Source organism: Agelaius tricolor, unplaced genomic scaffold (genome assembly GCF_023055355.1).
Source record: "Agelaius tricolor isolate 1412-34295 unplaced genomic scaffold, bAgeTri1.0.p SCAF_11, whole genome shotgun sequence".
Classification (NCBI taxonomy): Eukaryota; Metazoa; Chordata; class Aves; order Passeriformes; family Icteridae; genus Agelaius; species Agelaius tricolor.
The window spans coordinates 1,019,336-1,045,780 of NW_027269271.1; the positions used below are offsets into that span (position 1 = coordinate 1,019,336).

Below are 26,445 nucleotides of genomic sequence, written 5' to 3' on the forward strand. Positions count from 1 at the left end.
TTGAAATGGGTTCTTGTTTCCTGTAGATGTTTCCTTCTTAGCTTTTCAGTGAGTTTAATTTATTTGTAAATACAGATAGGTGAGAATGAGAGCTTGAAAAAGTAGGAGGAACCTAGAACCTGGAGCTGTGTGTCACAGCAGCTTTTCCTACTGTCACACAAGTACTGTTTATGTACAGTGGAGTCCAGCTGCTATTTAAAATTCCCAGGTTCCCATGTCACTTGTGGATGTACACAAACAAATCCTGCATTAGGTAATCCATGAAGTCATGTGTGTTAAGTCAGCATTTGGTGGCAAGCACCAAGTGAAGTTACATATATACAGTACTGGTATTGCATCTATCTGGAAAATAAACCCATTTTTTATCCCTTTGGCTTAATCATTTTTCCTTTAGGCTTTGTTGATTTAGGTAGGAACGGGATTGTAGGCAAGTGAGCATGTTAGGTCAATCATAACAGTGTAGTAGTGAAAAAAAATTCCTTGTAGGAGACGTAACCTGAAGCATTACCAACTCCTTTGAATATAAGAATGAGCTAGTAGTTATAAATATTTGACAAAAAAGGACTTCATTTGGCAACTAACCTTTAATGGAATGTTAAACAAGTCAATAGAGGAAGTTCTTAGCTGGGAAAGTGATTATTCATTGTTATCCATCAAAATAATTACCCATTAACTAAGATAAGGACCCTAGGGAATTCCAAGGGCTTGTTCAGGAAGCGATCTGTCAGGCTGCAGCGAGTGTTTGTGAGAGCTGCAGCACTTCCTAGGAAGAGGAAGGAACCTCAGCTGTTTATGAGAGCTGTAGCACTTCCTGGGAAGAGGAAGGAACCTCACACTGGTTCCTGGCTGAGTGTCACCTCTGGGGACCCACACACATGGAGCTCCCTGTGCTGGGCAGCTGGGGTTGGGCATGAGCACCTTCCCCTGAGCTCTGAGCTCCTCCATGGCTGCAGCCCTGGGATTTGGGCATGAGCACCTTCCCCTGAGCTCTGAGCTCCTCCATGGCTGCAGCCCTGGGATTTGGGCATGAGCACCTTCCCCTGAGCTCTGAGCTCCTCCATGGCTGCAGCCCTGGGATTTGGGCATGAGCACCTTCCCCTGAGCTCTGAGCTCCTCCATGGCTGCAGCCCTGGGATTTGGGCATGAGCACCTTCCCCTGAGCTCTGAGCTCCTCCATGGCTGCAGCCCTGGGATTTGGGCATGAGCACCTTCCCCTGAGCTCTGAGCTCCTCCATGGCTGCAGCCCTGGGATTTGGGCATGAGCACCTTCTGCTGAGCTCCTCCACGGCTGCAACCCTGGGGTTTGGGCATGAGCACCTTCCCCTGAGCTCTGAGCTCCTCCATGGCTGCAGCTCTGGGGTTTGGGCATGAGCACCTTCTCCTGAGCTCTGAGCTCCTCCATGGCTGCAGCCCTGGGGTTCCAGCTCAGGTGGGTGCCCCTCTGCTCCAGATGAGCAGCCCAGGTGCTGCCTTGAGTAGCCCAGCTTGGTTTTAGCTCTCTACATCCCTGATTTCCTGTCAGCAGGCCCTAAGTCTGGAAATAACGTGATATATTTCAGGCATAATTTCCTGTTCTTAGTACTAACTGGGCCTGAAAGCAGCCTAGAAAGTCTGGGGTGTAATTGAGAGGTTGAAATAAGGCTAAAGGACTAAGATTCGGAGGGAATTGGATCGGATGCTCAGCAACGGGGTGGAGATTTCAGATGACATAGGAATAAAGTTATCTGCTTGTGTCAGTCTGTACTAGGGGAAGAACAACATGCTGCTAGCAGTGGGAACACTTTTCCCCCTGAGGTTCTCATTCCTTAGTTTGGTGTGCTTTGAGATATGGAGCAAAAGTCAGGATGTGGATTGCAAACTGCTCTCGTGCAGGGAGAAAACACAGGACAACATGTGAGTCCCAGCACAGGGGGGAGCAGGAAACAGTGTCAGGTGTCCAAATACATTAAAACAGTGAGCTCAGTGGCTTTCTGGAAGAGAGTCAGGTTGTATAACTGCAAAATTAGATCCTGGGACCCAGTTAGAGAAAAGCTCACATACCTCAGAGCAGCTCTTTGGTAGTATAACTGGTTAAAATGTGAAAATATAGAATGGCTTGGTGAGATTTTAGTAGTGGGGTGACTTCCATGTTTTATTCTGGAAAGAATTGAGCCTCTTTAAATTTGTGTGAAGTACAGTGAGGGAGTTTAAATGCCTGCTGTCAGAAATTTGTTTACTAGAAAGTAGGGCTGGTTTTTATATTATACAAACTGAAGAGATAAGAACTTAAACCTTTTGTCTTTGTGGTTGTGGGTGTATTTCCATGCTGATCACGTGCTGGCATGAGTGCAATATGTGGTCAGTGGGATGATTCCTCCCAAGCTGAAACACAAGCTGATAGGACACTCCTGTGTTTTACAGCTGAGCCTTTGCTCAAGCTTGGTAGCTTTATATACTTTTAAACATGGAGATCTAAAGCTAATTGTTTTGCCTGGTGGTTGTTCTTCAGCAGCTTTTGCCAGGAACGTGCTGCTGTGATGATTGGGACTCTGGGAAAGCATGTTATACTTCCTCTTTGTTTTAAAATTCCCTACTGTCACAAAATTTCTAGGATCTTGGGTGGAGGCTGGAAGGGCTTTGAAGGGATGGAGTAATATTGAAGGTCTTGTAGTTTTGGGGTTTGTTTTGTTTTGTTTGTTTGTTTTGTAATTGTTGAGTGTTGTTCCTTGCTGATGCTCATGCACTTGATACAGCTTGGATACACTTGATACAGCTTGGAACCTCCCAGCTCTACTGTAGAGAAGTTGAAGAGATGGGAATGCACATGAATCACCTCAGGTCTCCTGAGAGCAGCAGCAGTCTGGAGAAGCTGGCTCAGAGCTTTATAGTCTCTGTCTCATGTGCCACACAGCACAATCTGTCTTGGACCAGATGTTACTGAGAGGGCTGTGAGACTTGACACAGATGCTATGGAAGCGTCTGGAACAGGGCATCAAAAGTAGAGGGGTTAAAGCCTGATTTTGGATGAGAGAACTGTGTCATGTTAATATTGCATTCCAAAGCAGTGAAGAGGCAGGGCTGGTGTTTTAAATTAACATGTGTGTTCTGGAATCATTTACTTCATCCACATTAGCATGCATTCCACTTGTGCTTTGATAAATAGCTCTCTCATCCAGCAGAAATGGCAGGTTTATTTAATGAAGCATGAAATAAATCAACAGGGGAAATCAAGGGGAAGACACATCACTGACAGCTCCCTTCCCTAATGTCCCCACTTCTCCTTCTTTGAAAAGGAGAGGGAACTGTAGCAAGAATATTTTGTCAGTGTGTTCATTAGGAGCCTGAATTTTCATTGGGGAAGAGTATCTGATTTCTTCTGCTTTTCAGGCAGGGCTTAGTGTGTAAGCATCACTTGGGTGGTAGCTGATTTGTTGATTGACTGACTTGTCTAACACTGAAGAGAGCCAGATCAGGACTTTAGAAACTCCTTTTCAAAGGAAAGACTTTTCTTTGACATATCCAAGGCAGACTCTGCTGAGGTATCCATGAAATGCATGCCAGAACTTTTTTTTGCCATGGGAAAAACTTCTCCTGGCTGATGCTTGGTGGGCAGTGACAAGTTAATCTCATGGTACTCAAAATGTCTTGGTCTTCACTTTGTTTGCTTTGAATGACAGTGCTCCTCAGTCACTGAAAGAGAAACTCCTCATGTCCTTTGGGCTGTGAAAGCGCAGTTGGCCATCTACCATCTACCCATGGTGGAAGTGTTTTAGCTGTGTCACCTGACCCACATGCTATTGGCAAAGGCATTCAGCAAAGTCGTGTCAGGTGGGGATGTGTCCCTATAGGGCACAACACGGTGCAAAGCACTGAAACTCCATCAGAGGGGTGCATAAGAGAGATTTATTACAGCAACATGTGGCCTTTATAGTTTTTCAAGATATTTATGTTTACTTAACTGACACATTCACTGCCCATTGGTCATAAGAAAGAAACAAAATTCTCAATAGGTGAACAAGGAGCCACGTCACTCTGTGAGCCAGCTCGAGTCCACATCTTTTAACTTTCTCTCTTCCATCACATTGTCATGGGGACAGCCTTGGTGTCTTCCTTGACAGAGATACAGGGCTTTCCTTATCTTCAGGAAGCCTTTGCTGGCTCACAAGAACAGCACAAAATGCCTTTCCTACAGGGATTCATCAGGATTAGGTGAACAGGGCAAATCTTTAAGAAAAGAAAAGGAGGGGAAGCTGCGTCAGGGGTGAATTCTCCTCAAAAGAGGTTGGAAGCCCTTTTCAGCCTGCTGCTGTTTCTGCTTTGTCCAGGTTTCGAGGGAAGCGTCTGTGGACACAACGTGGACGACTGCCCGAACCACAAGTGCTTGAACGGGGGTGTCTGTGTGGACGGGGTGAACACCTACAACTGCCGCTGCCCGCCCCAGTGGACAGGTACGTCCTGGGCTGGCCCTGCCATCCGTGAGGGAAATCCCTTCGCCAGGGTTTGTCTCCTGAGAAGCCTCAGGAAAGAAATGTAAACAATAATTATCTGATAGCTTGGAATGTGCTCTGGAGGTTGCTCACCAACAGGTGCATCTTTGATCGGTTTCATGTGAATTGTTTTTAATTAATGACCAATCACAGTCAGCTGTGTTGGGCTCTCTGAGTCTGTCATGGATTTTTATTATCATTCTTTTCTAGCCTCCTGATGTATCCTTTTTCTTTCTTTAGTATAGTTTTAGTATACCATTTTCATAGAATAGAAAATATATAATGTAATATAATATAATAAATATAATATAAAATGTAATATAATAAAATAAATAAAATATAAAAATATAATAAAATAAATAAAATACAAAAATATAATATAAATATATAATAAAAATATTATATAAATATATAATATAATATAAAAATATGATATGGTATGATGTCAGCCTTCTGAGAACTTGGAGTCAATTCTCATCTCTCACCTCATCCTGGGGACCCTCATAACAATTAATAGCCTCACTGGGGCACCAAGAGGGATATGGCCCTGGCCCCGTGCCCACAGTCAGGGCAGATGCCAGTGCACCCTTTAAAAGAAAAGCTGTTGGCATCAGAACTACCACAACAAGGGAGAATTTCTCCATGAGTTGCACTTCTCGTGAGGATTTGCACTTTGTAAATGGAGAAATGTTTTCCAAAAGCACAAAACATGGCTTTGCTGTTACAGGTGTGGGCATTTGCTGATACATGCAGGGGTGTTTCTAAGTTGGGATAATGATCATGTTGGTTATAGTAATGCTGCTGAGAAACAGGGCAAATCTGAAAGGTAGGGGAAAAAGGAGGGAAGAGCAGTGTATATATGGGAAGCTTATGGTTTTACTACTGTTATTTTCCTGCTTGACTTATTTTTATGTAAAGTTCTCCAACTAACAAAGCTCCTTCTGCTTCATAAATGAGTCTGGTTTTACTCAGTCTGAAGGGGAAAAAAGCGTGAGTTTCAAGAAAGTGTTATGCACAATATAAGGAAGCAGCTTACAGGAAACTCAGTGTCATATTTAGTTGCAAAATGTCTCCATACCTCAAAAATAAACAAACACCTCCGGTTATGGGCTGAGTTTTTTTGAGTCATACTAGTCTTAGCTGACGCATTTTTTCAGCTGAGTATGGTTTTGCCCTTATTTGAAAATCATAGGCGAAGAAAAAGGACTTAAGACCAGTTTTTAAAATGCCTTTTTCCTCAGAGAACATTAATTCTGGTTGTAAAATGTTTGTAATTAAATGAAAAGGAGGCTGCCAGTTAAGAACCCTCATTAACTTAAAAGAATTATATATTCTTAAATGAAGTGAAAACCACATAAGAGTGAAGTGCACCACAGCTTGCATAGGTCTTTGAAACTATGTGTAAATAGGAGAAAATGAGTCCTCCCCTCAATGAGCAAGTGTCCTTGCTTCTGTGCTACTTCTCCTTTTCCTGAAAGCCTGCAGAAAGTGAAACCTGTAAAGGAAAACACAAGAGCTTGGGTGTGGAGACAACAAACCCTTAGTGACTCCTATAGTCTTGCTCCGTCCCACAGAAATTAAAACCCTTGTGACTTCTGGCACCTGTCAGTAGCAAATTAATCTGTTTTACTCCCAAGCACAGAAGGTGTAATGACCATGAGCATACAGTCTCCAAGGGATTATTCTGGCTTCATAAATTTAGTTTGGCTTGCAAGATTTAGGTGGATGTCTGCTGTCAGCTAGGGATGACTTCTGCAACTCCCCTGGAAGAAACCTTGGTCTCTCCATCACAAGCAATAGGCTGAGATTCTGTTTGGCTTTTTGGTAGATTTTCTCCCCAGCAACTCTTTGCAATGCAGTTGTGGTGGTTCCCTCTCTGAACCTCTCATGGGCTCTGAGTAGCAATGGGAAAAGTGGTGAGGCAGTGTTGTGGCCTCTCTCGTGCCATCTTTTTCCTGTGTGGATGGCACTTGCAGAAAACCTTGTGTGTGTGAAGGATGCTTCCCTCTAGGGAAACCCTGAAAAGAGAGAGGAGCTCCCCCAGCATGAGGTTCCTGTGGCTCTCTAGCACAGTTTAATGGAATGGGCTTTCTGAGAATTTCCTTGTTTATGGTGCAGCTGAGGTTATCAGTGCAGCAGTGGTTTGAGGTGATGCCTTCTCGGGCTGTTGTCTTTCTAGGATTAGGTCAGTGTGGAAATAAAAATGAGCTCACAATTTAGGAAGCAGCAGCTTGGCTGTTTGAGCAATGAAGGTTATGGAACTGTCCTGTCTGAAATGCACAGTGCAAGTTTCTATGACTCCTCTCTGTCATCTCAGTAGCAATTTTTGTGAAAGAAGCTTTTTTTTTTTTCTGAATGGACTCCAATCCCTTCCCTGCATCTTCAATTAGAGACCAAGGAGGTGAGGAAAACACTACACATCCAGCCTGGAGACATGAGAGGTGACACTGAGGCAGGGCACAAACCAGGGAGGATGGATAGAGGACTTCTGCAATAGTTTGGAGAGAAAGATGATGTTTTTTCAAGGTTAAACTGTAGTTGGTGCTGACAGTAGTAAACAATAAAACATCAGTTATTCAGCAGTAAGGAAATGCATGACTGCAGGTCCATCCTTTACACACAGGGGGTTTATAACATCTTAAATCATCTCTAAGGTAAGTAAAGAGGAGAGAGCTGAGCAGGCACCTCTTTTGGAGTCTGTCCTGATAAATGTTATAGCTCAACAGAGCTAAACTGTGAGAATGAACACCTCAGGAAAACAAAAGCTTCCAATGAGACCATGAGGTTAGAGGATATTGTGTGCTGCTTAAAAAAAAAAAAAGCCCAAATACTCATATCTGTAAGGAAACATCAGCCAAAAATGAAAGGATGTTAAATTTTCTAAGAACACCTGACAGTGTAGATGTGCTGTCTTCATAACAGTCTCTGCTTTCAAGTACTTGTCAACTATTTTTGGGGAAGATTGAGTTTCTCTGCAGTTTTAGTCTTTATTTAATCTTTGTGCTGTGGGTGATGCTCTCTAGTGTATGTTAAAATGGTTTGTGCTTCATGGCACAGAGAAAGCAGTCCCATTCCTTGCTAGAAAAATCAAGAAGTTGTACTGCATCTGATCAAGACAAGTTTTATGTTGAGTAATATTGGAGCAACTTTTACTGAAACAGAATCTGTCCCAGTTCCTTTTGGTAACCATCTGCCTCTTGTAATTCCCTGACAGGTGGTAGGCTGGGCTACATAACTATGCATTTTTTTAAAAAATACTCCTTTATTTTGCTGCTTGCTCCTACCTTTTGTGATGCTGTTTGCCTTCAGTCTTATTTCCTGCTCCTCAAACAGAGCTCACTGCTCCTTTTCTGTTCAAGTGCCTGCCTTCTCATTCTCATTTTGCTGTTTTTCCGGAAAGATAAAATCTTGCCTTTCAAAAACAATGATGAGAAATTCCTGCTGTCACCAGTGGTTTTGTCACCTTCAAAGTTCTCGTATTTCATATGTTTACAGTGATTATCAATCTCATAAATTTGTAACTGGCAAGGCAGTCTCCGGTGTGCTTGGGTGAAACTGCCCCAGATCTTTCCTGTTGCTGAATGTTAACTGATTGCTGGTTTGTTTGAAGATGACTTTATCTTGTCCCAGGATGGGGCCTTTGTTAGAACCTGTGTTTGTTGGGTCCTTTCAAAGCACAGTGGTGCAGATGTGTGATGAAGCTCCTCCTTTCCTTGGAGACAGTCCTGGGTGCTTTTGTGAAAGTGTGAAATCTATTCCCTGTGCATGACAGGCCAGAGAATTTGGTGTAAGTGTGGTTTGAATCAGTTAGCCAACAGTCCTGGCTAACATCAGATAAAGTGCCATGTGAGGACTGTTTTATGCTGCTGTTCTTCAGCTTCACTGTGGTCTGAGGAGGAATGTTATTACCTTCTCTCCCTGCTCACAGACACTCTTCCCTTTCCCTTGAGCTGGCTCTGGGATTTGTTGGAGTGTGCCACTTTAACTCACTAATCTAGTAAAAAATCCTTTCCATCTGCCTTTTTTTCCCCCCTTTCTTGCCTTTTTTTTTTTTCTGGGATCAGGAATTCAAAATCACAGAGCAGTTTCACAGTGAGTGGGTGCAGAGGGAAGTGATGGCAGTCCAGGGCTGAAAGCCATATGGAAGATTAGGGTCTCTGTCCCTCTGCACACATGGGGAAACCATCAGAGAATTTAAAGACTACTCAGTCATTCTAGCTACAATTCATCTAAAGAAACAAAGCTTGGTTTAAAATGCACCTGTTGATTCTGTTGACCTGACCTGTGCAGCTTTGGGTCTAGAAAGATGTCTTGGGTGCCTAAGTGATTACCAGTACTAAATGCTGTAAATGATTATGTTTTTCTTGTATGTCTAATAAAGATTCCTGCTCCCCTGGAAAGTCTGCAGTGTTTTAGAGGCTCACCATGAACCCGTTTTTGGCCCAAATCATGTTTCAGGAGCAGTGTATAGCACAAATAAAGATTTGTGCCCTCCATGGAGTTAAATCGTTTGTGCAGTTTGCTGCATCAGAAGCTGTGGGATGAGTCTCTGGGTCTGGGGGACCCTGTGCCACTCTCAAGTGGATTTTGGAAGACTCAAGACTCACATTATAGTGTTTCAGATGCAGGCTTGGCCTGCTCGCTCCCTTTCATTATTTCTGCCCTGTGGCTGGGAAGGCGAGACTCCCATGGCAGTTGTATTTATTTAGGCTTTGTTTTCCCCTGAAAAGAGGGCTCCAGTGAGCTGTATATTTTAAAATCTAGGCGACCTTTGTCTCTAAGGGAAGCAGAGTGTGCTAACAGCTGACTCCACCAAAGAACTCCAGCACTGGGAGCTAGCTTCAGCAGCAAATGTTTGTCTTGAGCAGAAAAGCTCTTCAGGCAGCAGGGCTGTGCTTTTTAATTAAAATAGCTGTTAGCTTGGTCATATGCTCTTCAAACTAGCACAAGGGTTACTTTTTCTGCAGAGCTTTAGGCAGGAATTTTCAAAGTGGGGTGTTAAGGGTTCAATTCCTATTTAATTAGAGTAATATTTGCTCCCTGGTTTTCTTTGAAAGTCCCAGTCTTAAACTCTGGGCAGACATGACTTTTCTTTTCTAAGAAGGGGGATGAATATCAAAAGGCTAATATGTAACATTTTAATTTAAGATCATATGCTGTGGTATTTTGTTTCTTAAAACTCTTTGCCAAATACCACTTTCCTCAGCTTCTGTGTCACCAAAGTACACAGTGGCAAGTCATGTTAGTGTAGTGTTCCAAAAAATGCTACCTTCTTGGAGTACTTAGAGGGCCAAAATGTGGTGACATGGATGATAAATATTGAACATGCCAGTCTCCTAAGTAATTAAATATACATCCTTGCTATTTTTCAGAGAGTGTTGATGATGTGAGTGTTGTCTATGTGCCAGAGACCCCTGTCAGGGATGTTCTCCTGTCCCTCCTGGTGATCCCAAATGACGTCCCAGGACCTTTGTGTGAGCTCAGGGTGGTTGGGTCCCTGAGAAGTTCAGTCATGAGAAGTGCAGTCGTCTTCCCCAGCAGTGCAGCAGTGATCAGCTTCCTGGTGCTTTTCCAGGCTTTATTAAAAAGCAGAGTGGCCTCTTTGGTACTGGCTGGGATCTGTCTATGCCAAGCTTGATGAGTTGGCTGGTGTCACTGCAGTGGCATCTCCAAGAGACAGCTCTGGCTGAGGCCAAGAACGATCATGGTTCGTTCTCTTCCGTCATGTTTGAACTGGCAGATACAAAGGGAGCAGGGAGCACGTGGCAGCCTCCAGAGCTGGCAGCTCCAAGCTTGAGTGTACAAATGATTTGAAGTGCTGGACACAAACAGACTTTATCCTGGATGTTGTTTGTTTCTCTTGTGGCCCTTGATCTCGGTGTCGTGCGGAGGGGATGGATTCCAGAGGCATTAAAAGTTACACCCTTGGTCCTTTATCCAGTGTGCATTCTGGAACACCTACCACAGCCTCCTGTTTGCTTGGTGCTGCTTTTCATTTCCAAGCCTTGGGTGGGAGGCAGCAGTAATAAAACACCTGAGGTGTGAACAGCTAAGCTGATCTGATGACAGAGTGGCAGCGTCCAGTGCTGCCGCCTTCCCTCACGCCCTTGGTGCCTTTCCAGCTGGGGAAATACTCTTAGCAGTCAGATGTGCCAAATGATCTCCTATGGAGATGTCCTTGGGTTTTCAGTACCTCTTTTATGTGCTTGGCACTAAAACAAGATGGGCCCGACCCCTCTGGTGAGGCTGGGTTGGTGGATGTCTGCTGGGGAGCAGACTAATAGGGAGCACTTGTTACATCTCCAGCTGACTCCTTTCTGGCAGTTCCTGTCCCTTCCCTTGTACTTAAAATGAGGTGATTTGTCTTTGAGTAATTACTGAAGATGGGTTGCTGAGATAGCTTGAGAATATGAAGCTTTCATTGTAAGTTTTGGCTCCTGCTGTCAATTTTTTTTTGCCTTGCAGATCTTTTCACTTGTTTGGTATTTCCCTGATTCACTGGATTTTCCAGAGGAGGTAAAGAGAAGGACAGAGCAGAGAGTAGCTTGGTGATGTGTATTTCCTGTGGGTTACTTCTCTGTCCTGCTCCTGTCCCCAGTCACTTCACCTGTCACCACCATATTAAACCAGTCTGTCATTAGTGCATCAGTTTTAATGAATTTTTAATGAATCCTGCTCTGATCATTTGTATTGCTGCCTCTGAAGAGCTTGGTCAGGACTGCTCTCTCTACCCAACAGTCTGTGGGGAGTGATTTAGGGCAGTATTTAATGGATCAGGCCGTGCATAAGTCTCTTAAAGCCCAGAGTTTTGTATTTGGGGCTTGTAAAATCCCTTGTAAAAGCCCATTAGTTCCACTGCATGCTTCCCAGTGTGGTTATGAAATTAAACTCTTTTCTCTACCATATTAGCCTAAAATAAACACAGATGCTTGCTCTGCTCATTACAATCATAGATTTGTCTTCAACTGTTCAAATTCTATATTAAGCTCTTAAATTTTATGATTTCTTTGATGGTATTTGACATCTATTTGAGATCAAATGAAAGCAAAACCAAAACCCCAGCACCTGAGGTTTGGGAATGGCTGCTACTGCTTTGCTGCTCTGGAAGAAAGATGCTGTGCAATCCTGGGGAAGGAGCACATTTCTGAGAGCTGTGATGCTTGTTCTTTAGAAAACTCCTGAAAAGGAAAAATAGTTGGCTTCAGCCCTTTTTTCTGGGGGAACTACTGTAAAACTTAAGCAAAGAAGACCTTTACTAAACACACATGCAACTCTGGCAGGTGCAAACAGTGCAGTGCATGGAATTCTGTGTGCCCCTGAAGCCATCCTTGGAGATGAGGGTATCAGTCTCATTTGTTGGATTGCCTGTGGGGGTGGCTTTGTTGAAGGGTCTAGAATCTGGATGTGATTTGGGCATTACACTTGAGATCCCTTTCAGTATTGCCTGTTTATTACTCAGGACATTTTGGTCTGGACTTCCTCCTTCAGAGAAGTTTGCAGTTCTCTGCTTTGAGATCCCAGTGTCAATAAAGCAAATTATGTAAACAATCAAATATTTTCTTTTGTAGACTTTGCCATGTGCTGCATCTTCCGTGCAGTAACTGATGTATTGCACTCTTTATTAGCTCTCTTTGTGGGTAGCAATTCCTTTATAAGTCTCCTAGGAAGTTCTTTTCTCCAGTGGTCTGTCAGGCTATGAACTCTGTCTCTTTTTTATTCAGAGGTGGTGGCTCCAGTACAACAAAATGTATTCCTGACAGAGGCTGTGCCATCCCTGTTGCACAAGCAGTGTTTGCATTAGTTATTGTTCCTTGCAGTCAAATGTCTGCTCAGTGGTGTTTGTTTTGCTGATTAAAGCTGTGATTGAGCAGAGGTGCCTGCTGAGCTCTTCCAGGGAAGCTGGTGTTTCCTCCAGGAGTGCCTAACCCAAACCTTCTGCAGCAAGGCTGTTTTGCCTTTGTATTTTGCTTGGCTTTTGTGCCTCCAGCCCTGCCTGCTGTTGCACTGCCCAGCAGCCTTACTTGGTTGAACCTGTCTGAAATCCCTGGCTTCCTCTTGGAAAAGAGAAATGTTATTTTGTTAAAGCCACCACTGCCTACTGTTTCATCACCTTCTAGGTCATTAATTAGACACTCCAGTGCCTGTGTGCATTAAAAGCTGCTGAACTGTTTCAAGGAGCATGGATAGTTCTGTGGGTTAAAGATTGAACTGAGTGCTTTTACAAGTACACAATTAAAAAACATGGGCGCTGGAGTATTTTTCATAGATACCATTTTCCTGGAAGGCTCAATGGTTCCATGCATTTTTCCCTTTCTGTTTGACAAGGTGGCTCACACAGGAGCATGAGGAAACTTGAGCTTTGAGCTGCTTTGAGCTGCTGGATGCATGTTGGGTTACACTGTCAATGCAGGCATTTTGCTTGCATTACAAGACAGAACTGGACAGAGGAGTGTCCTTCTGCAGCCAGCAGTGGCCTGCCAGCTGGCATCCTGAACATGCACACGTGGGGTTAGAGAGGAGAAGAAAGTGCCGGGTCCTTTGGAGTGTGGCACCGATGACCTTCTGCCATGATTAGATTTGGGCATGTATACAAATACTGTTCCTTATCTCTTAGCCCCTTCTTGAGTCTTGATAAGATGCTGTTCACCTTCTCACTTAGGAGTCCTTTGAAACTTGGATTAAAAATGCAAACAGTTCTAATGAGCCATGCTTTTTTGAGCTACACATGTTGTATTCAAAAACCCATACAGCAATATCTGGAATACTTTGTGAATTAAACTACTCTTTCAAAGAGTTTTGTCTAGATCTGGTTTATAGTTCCCAGGCAGCCCTTTCAGGAGAGCTAGTGACCTCTTCCCTGTGTGCTGTGTCTGAGATAAGTCACAAACTTCTTGAGCTACTGAGTGGGTAATGGCATAAAAGCTTCTTGAAACCTGATGCTCCTTTTCCAGTGGGTCTCTTAAGACCCCACGGACCAGTTTGTGATTCTCACAAGTTGCCTTTCACTAAACTTGTAAGATATTCTGACTTCCAGTTCAGTCTGAGCCCAGTGCTGGGGTGGTTGTGATTTTGAGAGAAATGGGATATTGCCATCTCCTCCCAGCTCAGTTTTCAAGGAGCTGATTTTTTTTTTTTTTCCAAGGCACAGGAAAGTATTTGCACCCTTTGCCCTACAAAATGTTTTTAGTGATTAAACTGTATTAGATCTGCTGTCAGGAGCTTTAGCCTCTGATACTCCAGCTGTGCATCAGCAGACTTTCCTGCTGTTAAGAGGCCAAGAAAATGTTCTCCTTAGTCTGTTCTGCCAAAGATGAAGTCCTCTGCTTGAACTATCTGAGGGTCCTGCAGGATCAATGCAGCTGGAATTGAGGTTAATGCAAGCCCTCTAAGGTTTGGTAGGATCAGCTTTTTGGAGATGTCTGGTGCTGCTTTCCAGGGTGGCTGTTTCACTGTCTGCTTTGTCCAAGCTAATGTTCCCTACTTTTGGTGTAGCATTGTTCTAATTTTGTGTGTTGCTTTACCTGTATAAATCAGGCTTTGTTTTCTTTCCAACATAAAGAAGGAGAAGGGCTGTTTCTTATCAATGAGATCTGGCACAACTACTTGACGGAGGCCTTGAACCCTGTGTCTGCCAAAAGAGAAACTCCTCGAGTTCCTTGCAGTTCCTGAGGCTCTGAAAATGGGAGCAATCAAAGCAGCAAACATGTCTGACTTACTCCCTATGGTTTTTCTGAGGGAGGGGAAATATGCAGGAAGTAACTTAGTTTCATAGTGGGCAAAAAGTGCTAAGAGTTGAATGCTGTTCCCCTTTTCTACTTCTAGTTTTCAATTTTGAAATACCACATGGACTAGCTGTTTACTTTGTACAAGGTCACTTAGAACCTGAGTCGGCATTTTACTGATTTCCCAGGCTCTGCAAATATCAAGGTCAGGCTAGGTTTTCATTACCTTCTTGGAGTAAGTTATGTTTCCTTTCTTGTTGTCTTTTATGTGTATGTTTCCACATTTCCATCAAATTATTGTGCTGTAAGTATATTCACACTTCACTTGTTCAGCCTATGTTTACTGTGTGTCTTTTAGAAATGTAATTGAAACTAGTGAGAGCACAAGGAAAGAAATACCTACACCAACATGCAGTCAGATGAATTAACATTGAGTAGTTGCAGCATTCAGAAGTGACTTGGGTTGTGGACATGTGTGTTACACTGTGCAGTTTGTACAGTCCATCATGGACTTTGCCCTTGGAAGTTGAATTTCTGTTCTGTGAATGAAAGACTTGATTCTTCCTAAAACTCCTAACAAGCAGAAAACAAGCTTGCCAATGACATGGCTACAAATAAATATATTTATTTTGTTACAGTTAAGTCAAAGCAGCATCCCATAAGTAAATTGTTTCAGGAATGAGAACTCATCTCATTTGGTTTTAAATCTAACTAACCTGGCAGAGAGAAGTCTTCAATTAGGAACAAGGTCTTTTCATTAAAGTACTCAGTAGTAAAATGCAATAGTTAATTGTTCATTTATGCCTCTTAATATGTTGAATTGGATTTCCTTTGTTTTTAAAACAAATTGCATTAAGGTGCCGCTCTGATTCATATTCATAATTAAACACAAATACAATTGTATGGCAAAAGGGGCATTAGAAATTGGAGAAGCCAAGTGAGGACCAGATTCAAGGAGCTCAAATGTGGTATGTGTCTTTAAAATACAGTTCAAGTGCTTGAAGAAGTTTAAGCTCTGTATTCTTTTCTTATGAAGGCATTGTTTGACCTTTTAAAAGTTTGGTTTAGTTTAGGGCTGCAGAAAAATGGAATAGCCAAGAACATAGGGTTATTGCAAGGACATCAATGATGTCACTTGGTGCTGTTCTTTCTAGAAGTGGAGAGTGAGTACTAGTAAAAAAATACTAAAAGAAGGCCTAAGTGTTGGTTCTACCAGTGACACTCAAAATGGGAAGTCAGAACCGAGCCCTGATAGTTTATATGGGCGATTAGTTAGCCCATCTTTGCTTAACAAAACACTGCAAACAACTATGAAAAACATCCCCCAACAGCAAAAGAAGATACAAATTAACAGCATGTACTCCCATGCTCAATCACCCTCGCCAAAAGCTCAGAGAATGTTGCACTTCGTGTGTGGAGTTCTGTTGCACTTCGTGTGTGGAGTTCTGTTGCATTTCGTGTGTGGAGTTCTGTTGCATTTCGTGTGTGGAGTTCTGTTGCATTTCGTGTGTGGAGTTCTGTTGCATTTCGTGTGTGGAGTTCTGTTGCATTTCATGTGTGGAGTTATGTTGCACTTTGTGTGTGGAGTTCTGTTCAGCCAGTCAAAAGGCAAATGATTTTTTTTTTTGGGGCACCACACTGGGGAGTGCTGTGGCTGAAAACTCTTCGTGCTTTGGTGGCAGCAGCTCAGGCTGGCTGAGCCAAAAGGATGTGAGCTCTGCAAGGGTTCCTCAGCAAGGGAGTCCTTTGATCTGGCTGGGCCCCCTCCAAGAACAGAAGGAAAATCACTTCTATAATAAGCAAATAAGGTCTTGATTATTTTTTCCTGGAGGGAGTGGGCTGTGTTGGGCTGTGAGATACGCGTGACTGCTCAGAGCCAGCCCCAGCTCTCTGGCTCTTGCCAGGGTGGCCACTGATAAGGCAGCACTGAAAGCTCCTGAACAATCCACTGCTAGTGTGACAAATGCATGGTTTGTGTGTTCATAATGCACAGAGGTGTTTTACAGATAACAATAGCAAGGGATTGAGTTCTCCCCAACTCTTTCATTAAGCAAACCAGAAATTGAAGATTAATTCTGAAAACTCTACTGTAATTATCATTGCTGTCAAAATTTTGTTATGATTTTCTAAGTGATAAAATTATTGTTGGGAAGTAGTCCTACCAAAGAATGGAACATATGCACAGAACACAGTTGTGCAACTTATTCAACTTATTCTTTTAATAATAATTTCATTTCTTTGCCCCTAAGTGGGAAAAAAAAAAATCTAAGTCTCATGGGATCAAAGGCTAGAATTTATCCAAGTACTTTGAAAACAAAAAGGATCATGAGTATAGTAGATGGAGATGGTTACGTTTGGATGTTTTTAGATTCCTGCTCAGAATAAATGTTTCAGTTTGGTGTATTGGAGGAGGGTGTGTCTGTGCTCTTGCAACATTATTTCTGTGCCATTAATAAACAATGTCACTTATCAACATCTGATAAGTATTTTTAATTTGGCAAGCCTGAATAAACTGGAGCCCAGGTGCATTGGCAGAGAAGACCTGTGGCCTGCTCTTGAATTTCTTATTCATGGAATACAAGGGGAATTCCATGCAAATGTAAATGTGCAGCAGATAGAGTAGCTGGGGAAGCAAAATCTTGTGGTAGAAGATTTTTACTGAAGAGTAAATTTACTGAAGAGCTTTGACCCAAATAACAGCAAGCTGCTGGAAGCCAGTGAGAGAGGAGATGCTGTCAGCTGGGCAAGAGGGGAAGGTCACATCAGACAAATCAAATCTCACTCTCTGATAAAGGGCCATCTTCTGATGCTGTGTGCATCCTATCAATGTTTTTAAAAGGGTGGCAAAAGCAAGTTACCAAGAAGTGTTAAAAAAAAAAGTCAAGCTTTCAGTGCTTAGAGAGTTCTTAATGTAACTTAAAGGAGAGAAATAGTTTATCAAGAAGAAGATTGTGGACTGTGACCAGTACTCTGTGGTTGCACATGTGTACCCATATGCCAGCCTGGGAAGAAATGAGCTGGTGCTTAGGAGGTTTTATCTGTTCAGGAAACCCAAAATGACTTGAAACTTCAGCTAAACAATTTTGGCTTAAAAGTAAACTGTGCAACTTTAATGGGGAAGATGAATAACTGTTGAAGCAAAATATTATTGCAAGTGGTAGGTTCTCCAGATTTTGATGTCAAAGCAAGATGGATTTCAGCAAAAAAAATACTTCACTAAATCTGAATTGCAGAGCTTTTCATAGATGTGACTGTAAAGTTCAGCATCCTCTGAAAATTATTTCATTCTTACTGGTCCTTTGGTCTTTTTCCTTAAATCTCCCTGAGAGTGTACATTTGTTTTCTTCTCTCTAATATCTCTGGTTGTAAGAACATTTTTAGATTACTTATTTTGTTACTGAAAAAAAAAAGAGAAAATGTCTCAATAACCAAGAAATCCCCAAGTATTTGTGGTTGTCTGTACAATACCTGGGGCAAAGCAAATAATTATTTCAGGTGTAAGAGTTTTAAGAATTCTATTCTTCCTCACTGAGTAATCATCATTGAATAATTATACAGGAAAGAATTAAGTTCTCCTGACAAGTGTGACCTTGCTGCTGTCCTGTTGATACTCCTGTGGCCAAGATTTTCTTGCTATGCCATCTTTTCTCTTAGTCCCTCTGGCTGCCCTGCAGGCAGCCCTTCATTCTTTTTGCTTCTCACCTCCTTGCAGATGTATCTCCAGTGTGCTGCAGGCTGCCTGCTGGCTCTTGCACTGTGCCTTTTTAAAGTAATTATTTTGAAGTCATTCTTTTAAAGTCGTTTGCAGCCCAGCTCCTGCTTTGGGGTTGTTTAGGGGTGCTGGTTGTCTTTGCCTGATTTGATGACAGTGCTGTGGAAGTTCTGGCAGTGGAGCATGCTGGAATTGAGGAGCATCAACTGAGGGACTATAGCATTCCCTTTGGTCATGTTGTCTGTGCAAGAACCTCCTTGAGTCTGAGCACCTGAGGTGCATTGAACCTGCTCCTTTCTGTGCCCCGGTGTACGAGTGACGGGGGTGGGACGGACGGACACCAGAGATCTCTGCAGCCAGGTTGTGGAACTTGTGGTTTATTGCAAAGGGCCTGGGTGCAGGGGCCCTGCTGGGAGCTGCCAGCCACAGCTCAGAGCAGGCCCCAAAGAGGGAGAGAAAGGTAAAGAGAGAGAAGGCAAGAGTCTGGTAAAGAGGTTGAGAGAGCAAGGGAGAGGATAAGAGAGTGAAGTTCCCATTACAACACCATAAATCTTCTTCTATGCTGAATATTCTAATTCTCACTAACCAATCTAGTCTAAGATACAAATCCTATAGCATTTACATACAGCCTGTAAGAATCACTACATTACCATACTGTGTTACATTTTAAACCCTAAAAACTCCTCTTTGGACCCCTTCTGCCAAGCTGGTAGGGTCTGCTCTGACCCTTGGAGCTGTCTGCAAGCAGAGGGTGTTGTTTCATCAAAAGGGGATTACCTTCAGCTGGCCACATCATTGTTTTCCAGTTGTTTAGTAACTAAGGGATCTCAAAGCTTGCTTTCATTTCCAACTCGCTTATAGTTTCTATATTCTCAAAATCTTTTGCCAGACAATCATATTTATAAGGCTTTCCTGTTTCATCTTCCCCAACACCCCAGGCCAGTTTTGCACCGAGGATGTGGATGAGTGCCAGCTCCAGCCCAATGCCTGCCAGAACGGGGGCACCTGCACCAACCACAACGGGGGCTACGCCTGCGTCTGCGTCAACGGCTGGAGCGGGGACGACTGCAGCAAGAACATCGACGACTGCTTCACTGCCTCCTGCGCCAACGGCTCCACCTGCATCGACAGGGTGGCCTCCTTCTCCTGCATTTGTCCAGAGGGGAAGGCAGGTGAGGGCACACACCTTGCACAAGTCTGGCACTGGCACGGAAGGTGCTCCCTGGGGTTTATACACTTGTTTAAAGTAGGGTGTTTATTCTGTGCACTTCACCACCAGGAGGAAAAGCACTGTCTGTGGGCAAGGGGCTGTTAAACCCCTCTAGCTTGGGAAAAAGAAGTATTTGTGTCAGGCTAGAAGACAAATTTAGTACAGTTTAGGTTGCAAGGGAAGATCTTTTTCCAGCCCTTAGCAGAATCTGTATTTGCTTGAGAAGTTGCACGTGAATGTGACTTGCTCTATGCCCTTTATAATAATTGTATGAATCCAGAAAGCAAATTTTGATATCTTTATGTGATTGTGTTATGACCTGGGCATCCTCACTGGTATAGTGGAAAATTTTCTGGTTTAGGTTAGGTGGAAGTGTATCTCCTAACTACATGGAAATAAAAGTGATCTGCATGTCTGAATTAAAGTGAGCTTCGTGTGCACCTTTTCAGATGTCAGAAAAATTATCATGCTGGTTTGAGTGAAGAGTTAGTTAACTGCTCCAAGAATGAGATTTTGATAATGGTCAGCCATTTTCCTGTTTCAGAAATGCTGGACACACCTCTAAAGTAACAGAATTTGTATTTAAATATAATGTTCTATAAGTGTGTGATGAATTCCCTGTGGTAGTTCAGGGCTCAAGCTTGCTCAGGTTTCTTGCTGTAGGAGTCTCTATCTGAAATACCAGGACACAGAATTTGTGTAAAATACAGTCTGACTGCTTCATCTCTTTATTTTAATAAACTCTTGGATGCTTCTTTAGGTCTTCTGTGCCACTTGGATGATGCCTGTGTTAGCAATCCGTGCCAGAAAGGTGCTCTTTGTGACACCAACCCTGTGAATGGAAACTACATCTGCACCTGCCCCCAGGGCCATAAGGGAGCAGACTGCACTGAGGATGTGGATGAATGTGCAATGGGTGAGTTTCTGTTTGCTCTCTGTGAGCGCAAGAATACACATTTTGTCATAACTTCTCCACATACATTGGACTCCTTTTGTGCCCTCCACCTTCCATTTCAGTGTCTTCAGATGCATTTTAAACTTGTGTGAGACCTGGGGCAAAGGGCTGAGCTGGAATAGTTGTCCATGTTTGAACTGGAATATGAAAAGCAGGGGGATGCTTAGCCATTCTTCCTTGTGCAAGAGGGCTTTAGCACTGTGTGGGGAGTGCCTGCAAACAGATGTGATAATTAAGCTGTCCCTTAGAACTGCAGGGTGCAATGAGAGCACCGCAGTTCGTGTGGGAGCTGTTGCAGCTACGGCCTCAGTAGAAATATATCAAGGCTGTTTGACAGCCAGAATATGGCTGGATCTTTTGAGTGCCTTCCAAGACTGGTGACCACGTGGGCTTTTAAAGCTGTAGTTCTCTGATAGCATGCTGTTGTGTTGTTTTGGGGATTAACTGCACTCTTACAGACTTACTTACAGTTTTGTGAGTGCTCGTTCATGCTTCTAGAGAGTGATGCGTGAAGGTAATGCCTAACCAGCACATGGAAGGGTTGGAAAGAAGCACTTCTTTGAATTTCATTCCTCAGTCTGCCTTGGACAAGAGTGCTATTCCTTTTTGAAAACACAAAAAGGACAAGTTTGGCTGTTTTGTGGCTGTGGCGGCATCTTGTCGGCCTCAGGAATGAAGTAAATGTAAAATGTGATCTGGAAATAAAGCCTTGAAAACATTAATTAGTTCTCTAATCCCTGCTATCTGATACTTTTCTCTTAAGAGCTGTCGTTAGTAATATGGAGCAGAGTTACTCCTCTGGTCCCTTATGGTGACAGCAATCCTTCTTTTGGCCCCTGACAGGCAAGAAACTGCCACTGTTTTCTTCAGTGGCCTTTCCCCAGCAGGATGAACAATCTTTCCCCAATATTACTTGCCAGAAAGGAATGCCCATGAAAAGACCACGACTAATAAAGAATGCTGTGGCTTTCCTGCTCTGGGGAGAGGTTTTCACAGAATCACAGAATAATGAGGTTGGAAGAGACCTCTAAGATCATCGAGTCCAACCTATGCCCTTACACCTCAACTAGACTGTAGCACCAAGTGCCATGTCCAGTCTTTTTTTAAACACATTCAGATATGGTGATTCTACCACCTCCCTGGGAAGAGCATTCCAGTACTTTATTATTCTTTCAGTGAAGAATTTTTTCCTAATATCCAACGTATACCTTCCCTGCCATAGCTTGAGACTGTGTCCTCTTGTTCTGTCAGTGCTGCCCGATGGAAGAGACCGACCCCCACCTCCCTTCAGGAAGGTGTAGAGAGCAATAAGAGAGAGAGCAATAATTTAGACCCACACATTTGTGTCTTTCCTCTTCTTGCAGCAAACAGCAATCCGTGTGAGCATGCTGGGAAATGCGTCAACACCGAGGGCTCTTTCCACTGTGAGTGCCTGAAGGGCTACACAGGACCTCGCTGTGAGATGGACATCAATGAGTGCCACTCAAACCCGTGCCAGAACGATGCCACCTGCCTGGATAAAATTGGAGGGTTCACGTGTCTCTGTATGCCAGGTGAGGGGAGGTTCTGACAAAGATGGAAGGGAGCAGGAGGCAGAGCTCAGGGAGGGCTGCCAGCTCTGCTCAGGTGGAACCCAAAGCTGCAAAGGGCTGAGGCTGAATGCTGAGAGAGAGCCTGCTGTGGTGGCACCAGCCAGGAGGACCTGGTATTTGTGTGTGGGAGGGAGAAAGCAATTAGAGGGCTGAGAAAGAAACCAGTCTCTGCATCAGCGAGGAAATTAGCCTGCTGAGCTGGGTATGTGTGAAAGTATTTGTTACTATACCTGGTAAAGTGCGTGTGCAGAGTCATCTCTCTGGGAAAGCAAAGTGGGTGCAACCTTTAGAGAGTGACTGTGTTTTGAGGTATGCATATGGTGATTTCAGATAATGGTGTTTGGGGTTTTTCTGTTCTTAAAATACCCCAAATAATGCGAGCTCCCGTTGAGCTGAGGAAGTCATTGTAAAAAAATCTACTTGAATGAAATTGTGCTTGTAAAATTTGCATGGCCAATGTAGATCAATGTTAGTCTTGTATTTTGCACTCTGATAGAAAGGGGTGAAAAAAAGATGCAAGTTGCCAGTTGCACAGACTTATAAAGTATTAAAATCATAAATATAAACAAAGAATTGTGACCCTTGCAGGAGATCAGATGATACCCTGACAATTACAATGAGTTTTTATTAATATAGTATTTATTAATGTATAATATGTTTTGAAAGGTGGAACAGGAAAGGCTAGTCCCAAGTATTTCACCCTTCTTAATGTTTTTCTTGTACTCTTCCATTAGCTAAAAGCCCTTGAACTAAAACTATCTGTTGTGTTTGTTTATATACTTTTTACAAAGTAATTAACCCCTTCTCAAGTGGAAGAAAACATTAGATGTGAATTCAGCATTGACTTCTGCTGTTGCTGGTTAGGTGAGCATCTTCAGCAACAGTGAAACCTACACAATCAACATCCCTTTTTAGCCTCTGGGGTATATTTGTACCTCATAGTTTCTGTCCAGACTGCAAACTTGCAAGGAAACTCTGCTTAGACTTTCAGCACTGATACAAGAGACAGTTACACTCTCAAGAGCACTTTCTACAGCCTTCAGTCACCTCTTCTTATTTATTTTTATTTTTTAACAGGTTTTAAAGGAGTTCACTGTGAAGAAGATATTGATGAATGCCTGAGTAATCCCTGTGTGAACAATGGAGTGTGTCTTGATAAAGTCAACCGCTTCCTCTGTGTCTGTCCTCCTGGTGAGTTCTGATTTCTGGAAGCTTTTCCTGCTTCACCCTACCAAGAGCTGCACAGATGTTGTGGGTGAAATGTTTCTTGTGAGTCTCTGTTGTTTTTAGGGCAGTATCTGCTTGAGTGAGTGAAGTGCAATCACTATTAAATCAGAATAGTTTCATGTTGGTTACAATAATATTGTGCTTGTAACTGGGTGAGCATTGACAAACACACAGTTGGACACCTCATCTAAAAGGGCAGCTGGCAACACGAGCTTCTGTTGTTGTGGAAACTACAGCGAGAGTCTCAGCACATTTTAAAGATCAGACCCCCTGCACACTTCTTGTCTTTTTTCTGAGGTTTTTAGGCAGAAGCTGGTTTTGCATCAGTGTAGTTTATGGTGCTTGCATGAGGAGTGAAATGAATTGGGCTCCACTAGAAAAGAAAAAGAGCTGAGCTGAGGGATCAATGTTAGCTGTAGAGTGAACATCACTTATTTTCTTAATTGGCTACAAAAAATTTTGAATTCAGAATTTACATGACAAAAGCCTGCTCTGGAGCCCTTCTTATTGACTAATGGTGTTCAAGCTCTTGCTTTGGTTCCTTCCTCCAAGAAGAAACCTCATGTTTTTTTTTTTCTGAAACTGCCCAAGAATCTGCATCACCTGACATCACCTGTCAATACTTTCAAAACAGTTCTTGAAATAGTTAACAAAGTTCCAGTGCTGTTTTGCAGCACATTCCATACTGCTGCAGTAATTCTAGTCTGAAGGCTCTAGTGATGTATGCGCTGTTATTTTATTTTTAGCCGCTTGCTTTGATTGCCTTAAAGATTTTTATTAGATGGCTCTCACTTTACAAGCAGGCATACTGTCCAGTGATGGACATTGCTTTATTCCTCTGTGACTTGGCCATCTTAGTTTTAAGCTGACCTGGGGAACAGAACCTTTAGAGGGTGGGCTGGACGAGGAGCGAGCCCATGCAAGGTGTGGTGTGTGTGTGCTTCATGATGCCACTGAATGTAGATTGGCTGGGCTTGTGTTTGGGTGGGCTTGAGGGGTTGTTAGAGGTAATTCCTGACAGTGCAGCTGTCTAGGTGAACTCCTTCAGTGACTCCTGGTTTCCCTGTGTTTGTGTGCCTCTCAGGGTTCAGTGGGGCCGTGTGCCAGATTGACATAGACGACTGTTCCAGCACGCCGTGCCTCAACGGAGCCAAGTGCATTGACCACCCCAATGGCTACGAGTGCCAGTGTGCCACAGGTCAGTCTGCTGTTCTGAGCCCCTGGGGGGAGAGAACATGCAACCCAAGTACATGAAAGGCTGGTCTCAAAGATGTCACTGTTTTTTCTTTCTTTCTCTGAAATGCTGCTTGTTTGTTGCAGAGCTTTGTCCACTCCTTTGTGCAGGGAATAGTATTTAAGTAGAGAAAGCCTTTCACTTGTGGCAGCTAAGTTCGCAGCTGATGAGAGTTCTGCCTCCCTCTTTCAGCACCATCCTTTGCTTCCCAGAAGATGACAGCTTCTTCTGTACTAGCTATGGAATCTACATATGGGAAAACATGAGTGTGATTTACCTTCTTCTCTCCCAAGTCAGATTATATTGTATGCACTTGAAAAACAAGAGATGGGCAGAGCACTGCTGCTGTGCATTCTGATTTCTGTTGCATCAGAAGGCTAAGTTCCATTTTATGTCAGAAGTTGCATTTTATGTCAGAAGGCTAATACTGAAATGCAGTAACAGCTGTGGAAGAAATTCCACTCAGAATTTGAGTGGAAATGATTTGAAATGATTTGTCAGGTACCACACAGAAATTTTGGCAGAGCTGTGGCCAGAAGTCAGGTGGTTTTTTAATGCCTGGTGAGTTACATATTCAGAAGCGTCAGGTTTAATGATAGGATTTTCTTATCTTCAGACCTCCAGGGGTGATGCAGATATGTTTTTATCTTCATTTTTACATCTGGTCAAATAAGAGGGTTCAGAGCTGTTATGTTCTAATTTTCAGTAAGGAGCTACTCTTGGTTGCTTTCAGTTCATGTTCCCTCATACACTGCTCATGATACAGATTCAGGTATGAAATGCCTTGGCTTTAGCTCTTCCATTAGGAAAGAAGCTGAACAGTTCCCGGAGCTCTATTAGTCCCAGTAATGTGCAGTAAGGTTGGTTAGATTTATGTGCAAAATTTCTCATTTTGAATCATTCCAATAATCAAATTATTAAGGCAAGTTTCACTTCACTGCGCAGAATGTAGCAAAGATTAGCCTGAAAATAGCCTGGTTTTTCTCTCATGTGGTCTCCACCATTCCCAAAGTTCCTGAAGAGGCATTGAATTTGTTGGAAGAAGGAGAATGCAGTAGTTCTGACCAGGAGAGGAATAATTACTGTGGTCAGAATTTTCCTTTTGACTACTTCATGTGACGAATAAGCAGACAAAAGGAAGGAAAAGCTCAAATCTTCTCCAAACTTGGAAACTGTTTTAGTCTTTCTCAGGCTGGGGTGTGTTCAGATTGCTTTCATTCACTGAGACTGCAGAGCTTATCAGGTCTGGGTGGGTCTGGATAGCATAGGGGAGGACAATGTGGAGAGCTGTGCCTTGAAAAGCAAGTTCTGAATTTGGCACCAAAACTGCATAAATCAATACAGAAACTCTAGGTATCCCACCTGGGGAAGGAAGGCAATTGCTTGTATTGCTTGAAGGCAAATGATGTAAAGGAGCATCTTCAGGCTGAAAGCAACCAAATGCATGTTACTGAAGCAGCAGTTCTAGTAAAATCTTAAATATCTGACTGAAAATTGGAGAGGGATGCTGTATTAGGGCTGTTTTCCATCCTGTCAGAAGGATTCTCATATTCAGTATTAAAATGTTTTTTTCCTAGTCTAAATCTTGTCTGCAAAGAGAGAAATCATGTTTTGGTGAGGTATGTTCAGTTAGGAGATCCAGAAACATTCCTGATCTCTGAGTGGCTCAGTTGAGCTACAATAGCAGGCAAGGTAATGACTGTTGAATGAACGTGTGCTAAGTATTATATTTAATATTGACAGCCTTCTGTAAGACTGAAATGTGGAGTTCTTCCTGGGGGCAGGTCAGTTACTGGACAATGAGTTTGAGTATGTTCTTGCTCTGCTCCTCTCATGGTGTGAGTGATGTGTTTGTGTTGTTCCCTGAACGGTAATCGCCGGCTGCCAACATGATTGAAAACTGCAAAATGTTTGGCCAAATGCTGTACAGATAGCTCTATTTACTGCTTGCTTTTTGTCTTTTCTTTCCCTTCTGGCATTATTCCACTTCTCCTTCCCAGTGGTAGATCATGGCTTTTCTTTTCTTGGGTTGTTTCAGGTCTTTCCTCTTTTATTTGTCTCTGCCCTCTTTTTTTTTTCCCCTCTGCCACCATTTCTCCCCTTATCAGTTTGTTTTTCCTCCTTCCCTAACATCTTTTTATATCCATCTCTCTAACTAGCTTCCCTTCCCTCTCCCCACCCACTTCCACACCCATTCATCCAAGCATACGTTCGCAGAACTTGGAAATGTTAGCCGTCACCTGGTATGTTTGACCACAGAAATAACCACAAACCTGTATGAAAAATGGGGAGCCTCTTATCCACTTATAATACTCAGGTGAGAACCA

At 43.0% G+C, this 26,445-nt stretch overlaps 1 protein-coding gene across 3 annotated transcripts in view; it reads left to right on the forward strand.

Annotated features, from left to right (window-relative positions):
* The window catches only part of NOTCH2 (notch receptor 2), an 89,718-nt gene that overhangs the window by 24,083 nt on the left and 39,190 nt on the right, over positions 1-26,445 (forward strand). The window contains exons 5-12 of one of the 3 annotated variants that reach the window (XM_071435721.1): positions 4,305-4,427; positions 18,839-19,072; positions 19,871-20,026; positions 21,430-21,618; positions 22,735-22,848; positions 23,969-24,082; positions 25,862-25,902; positions 26,119-26,264. In XM_071435721.1, coding sequence (XP_071291822.1) covers positions 4,305-4,427; positions 18,839-19,072; positions 19,871-20,026; positions 21,430-21,618; positions 22,735-22,848; positions 23,969-24,082; positions 25,862-25,902; positions 26,119-26,124 — 977 coding nt within the window. In that variant the 3' untranslated portion in view covers positions 26,125-26,264. Of the gene's footprint in view, positions 1-4,304; positions 4,428-18,838; positions 19,073-19,870; positions 20,027-21,429; positions 21,619-22,734; positions 22,849-23,968; positions 24,083-25,861; positions 25,903-26,118; positions 26,432-26,445 lie in introns of those variants that run through there. The other 2 variants (XM_071435720.1, XM_071435719.1) reach the window with 2 other exon arrangements.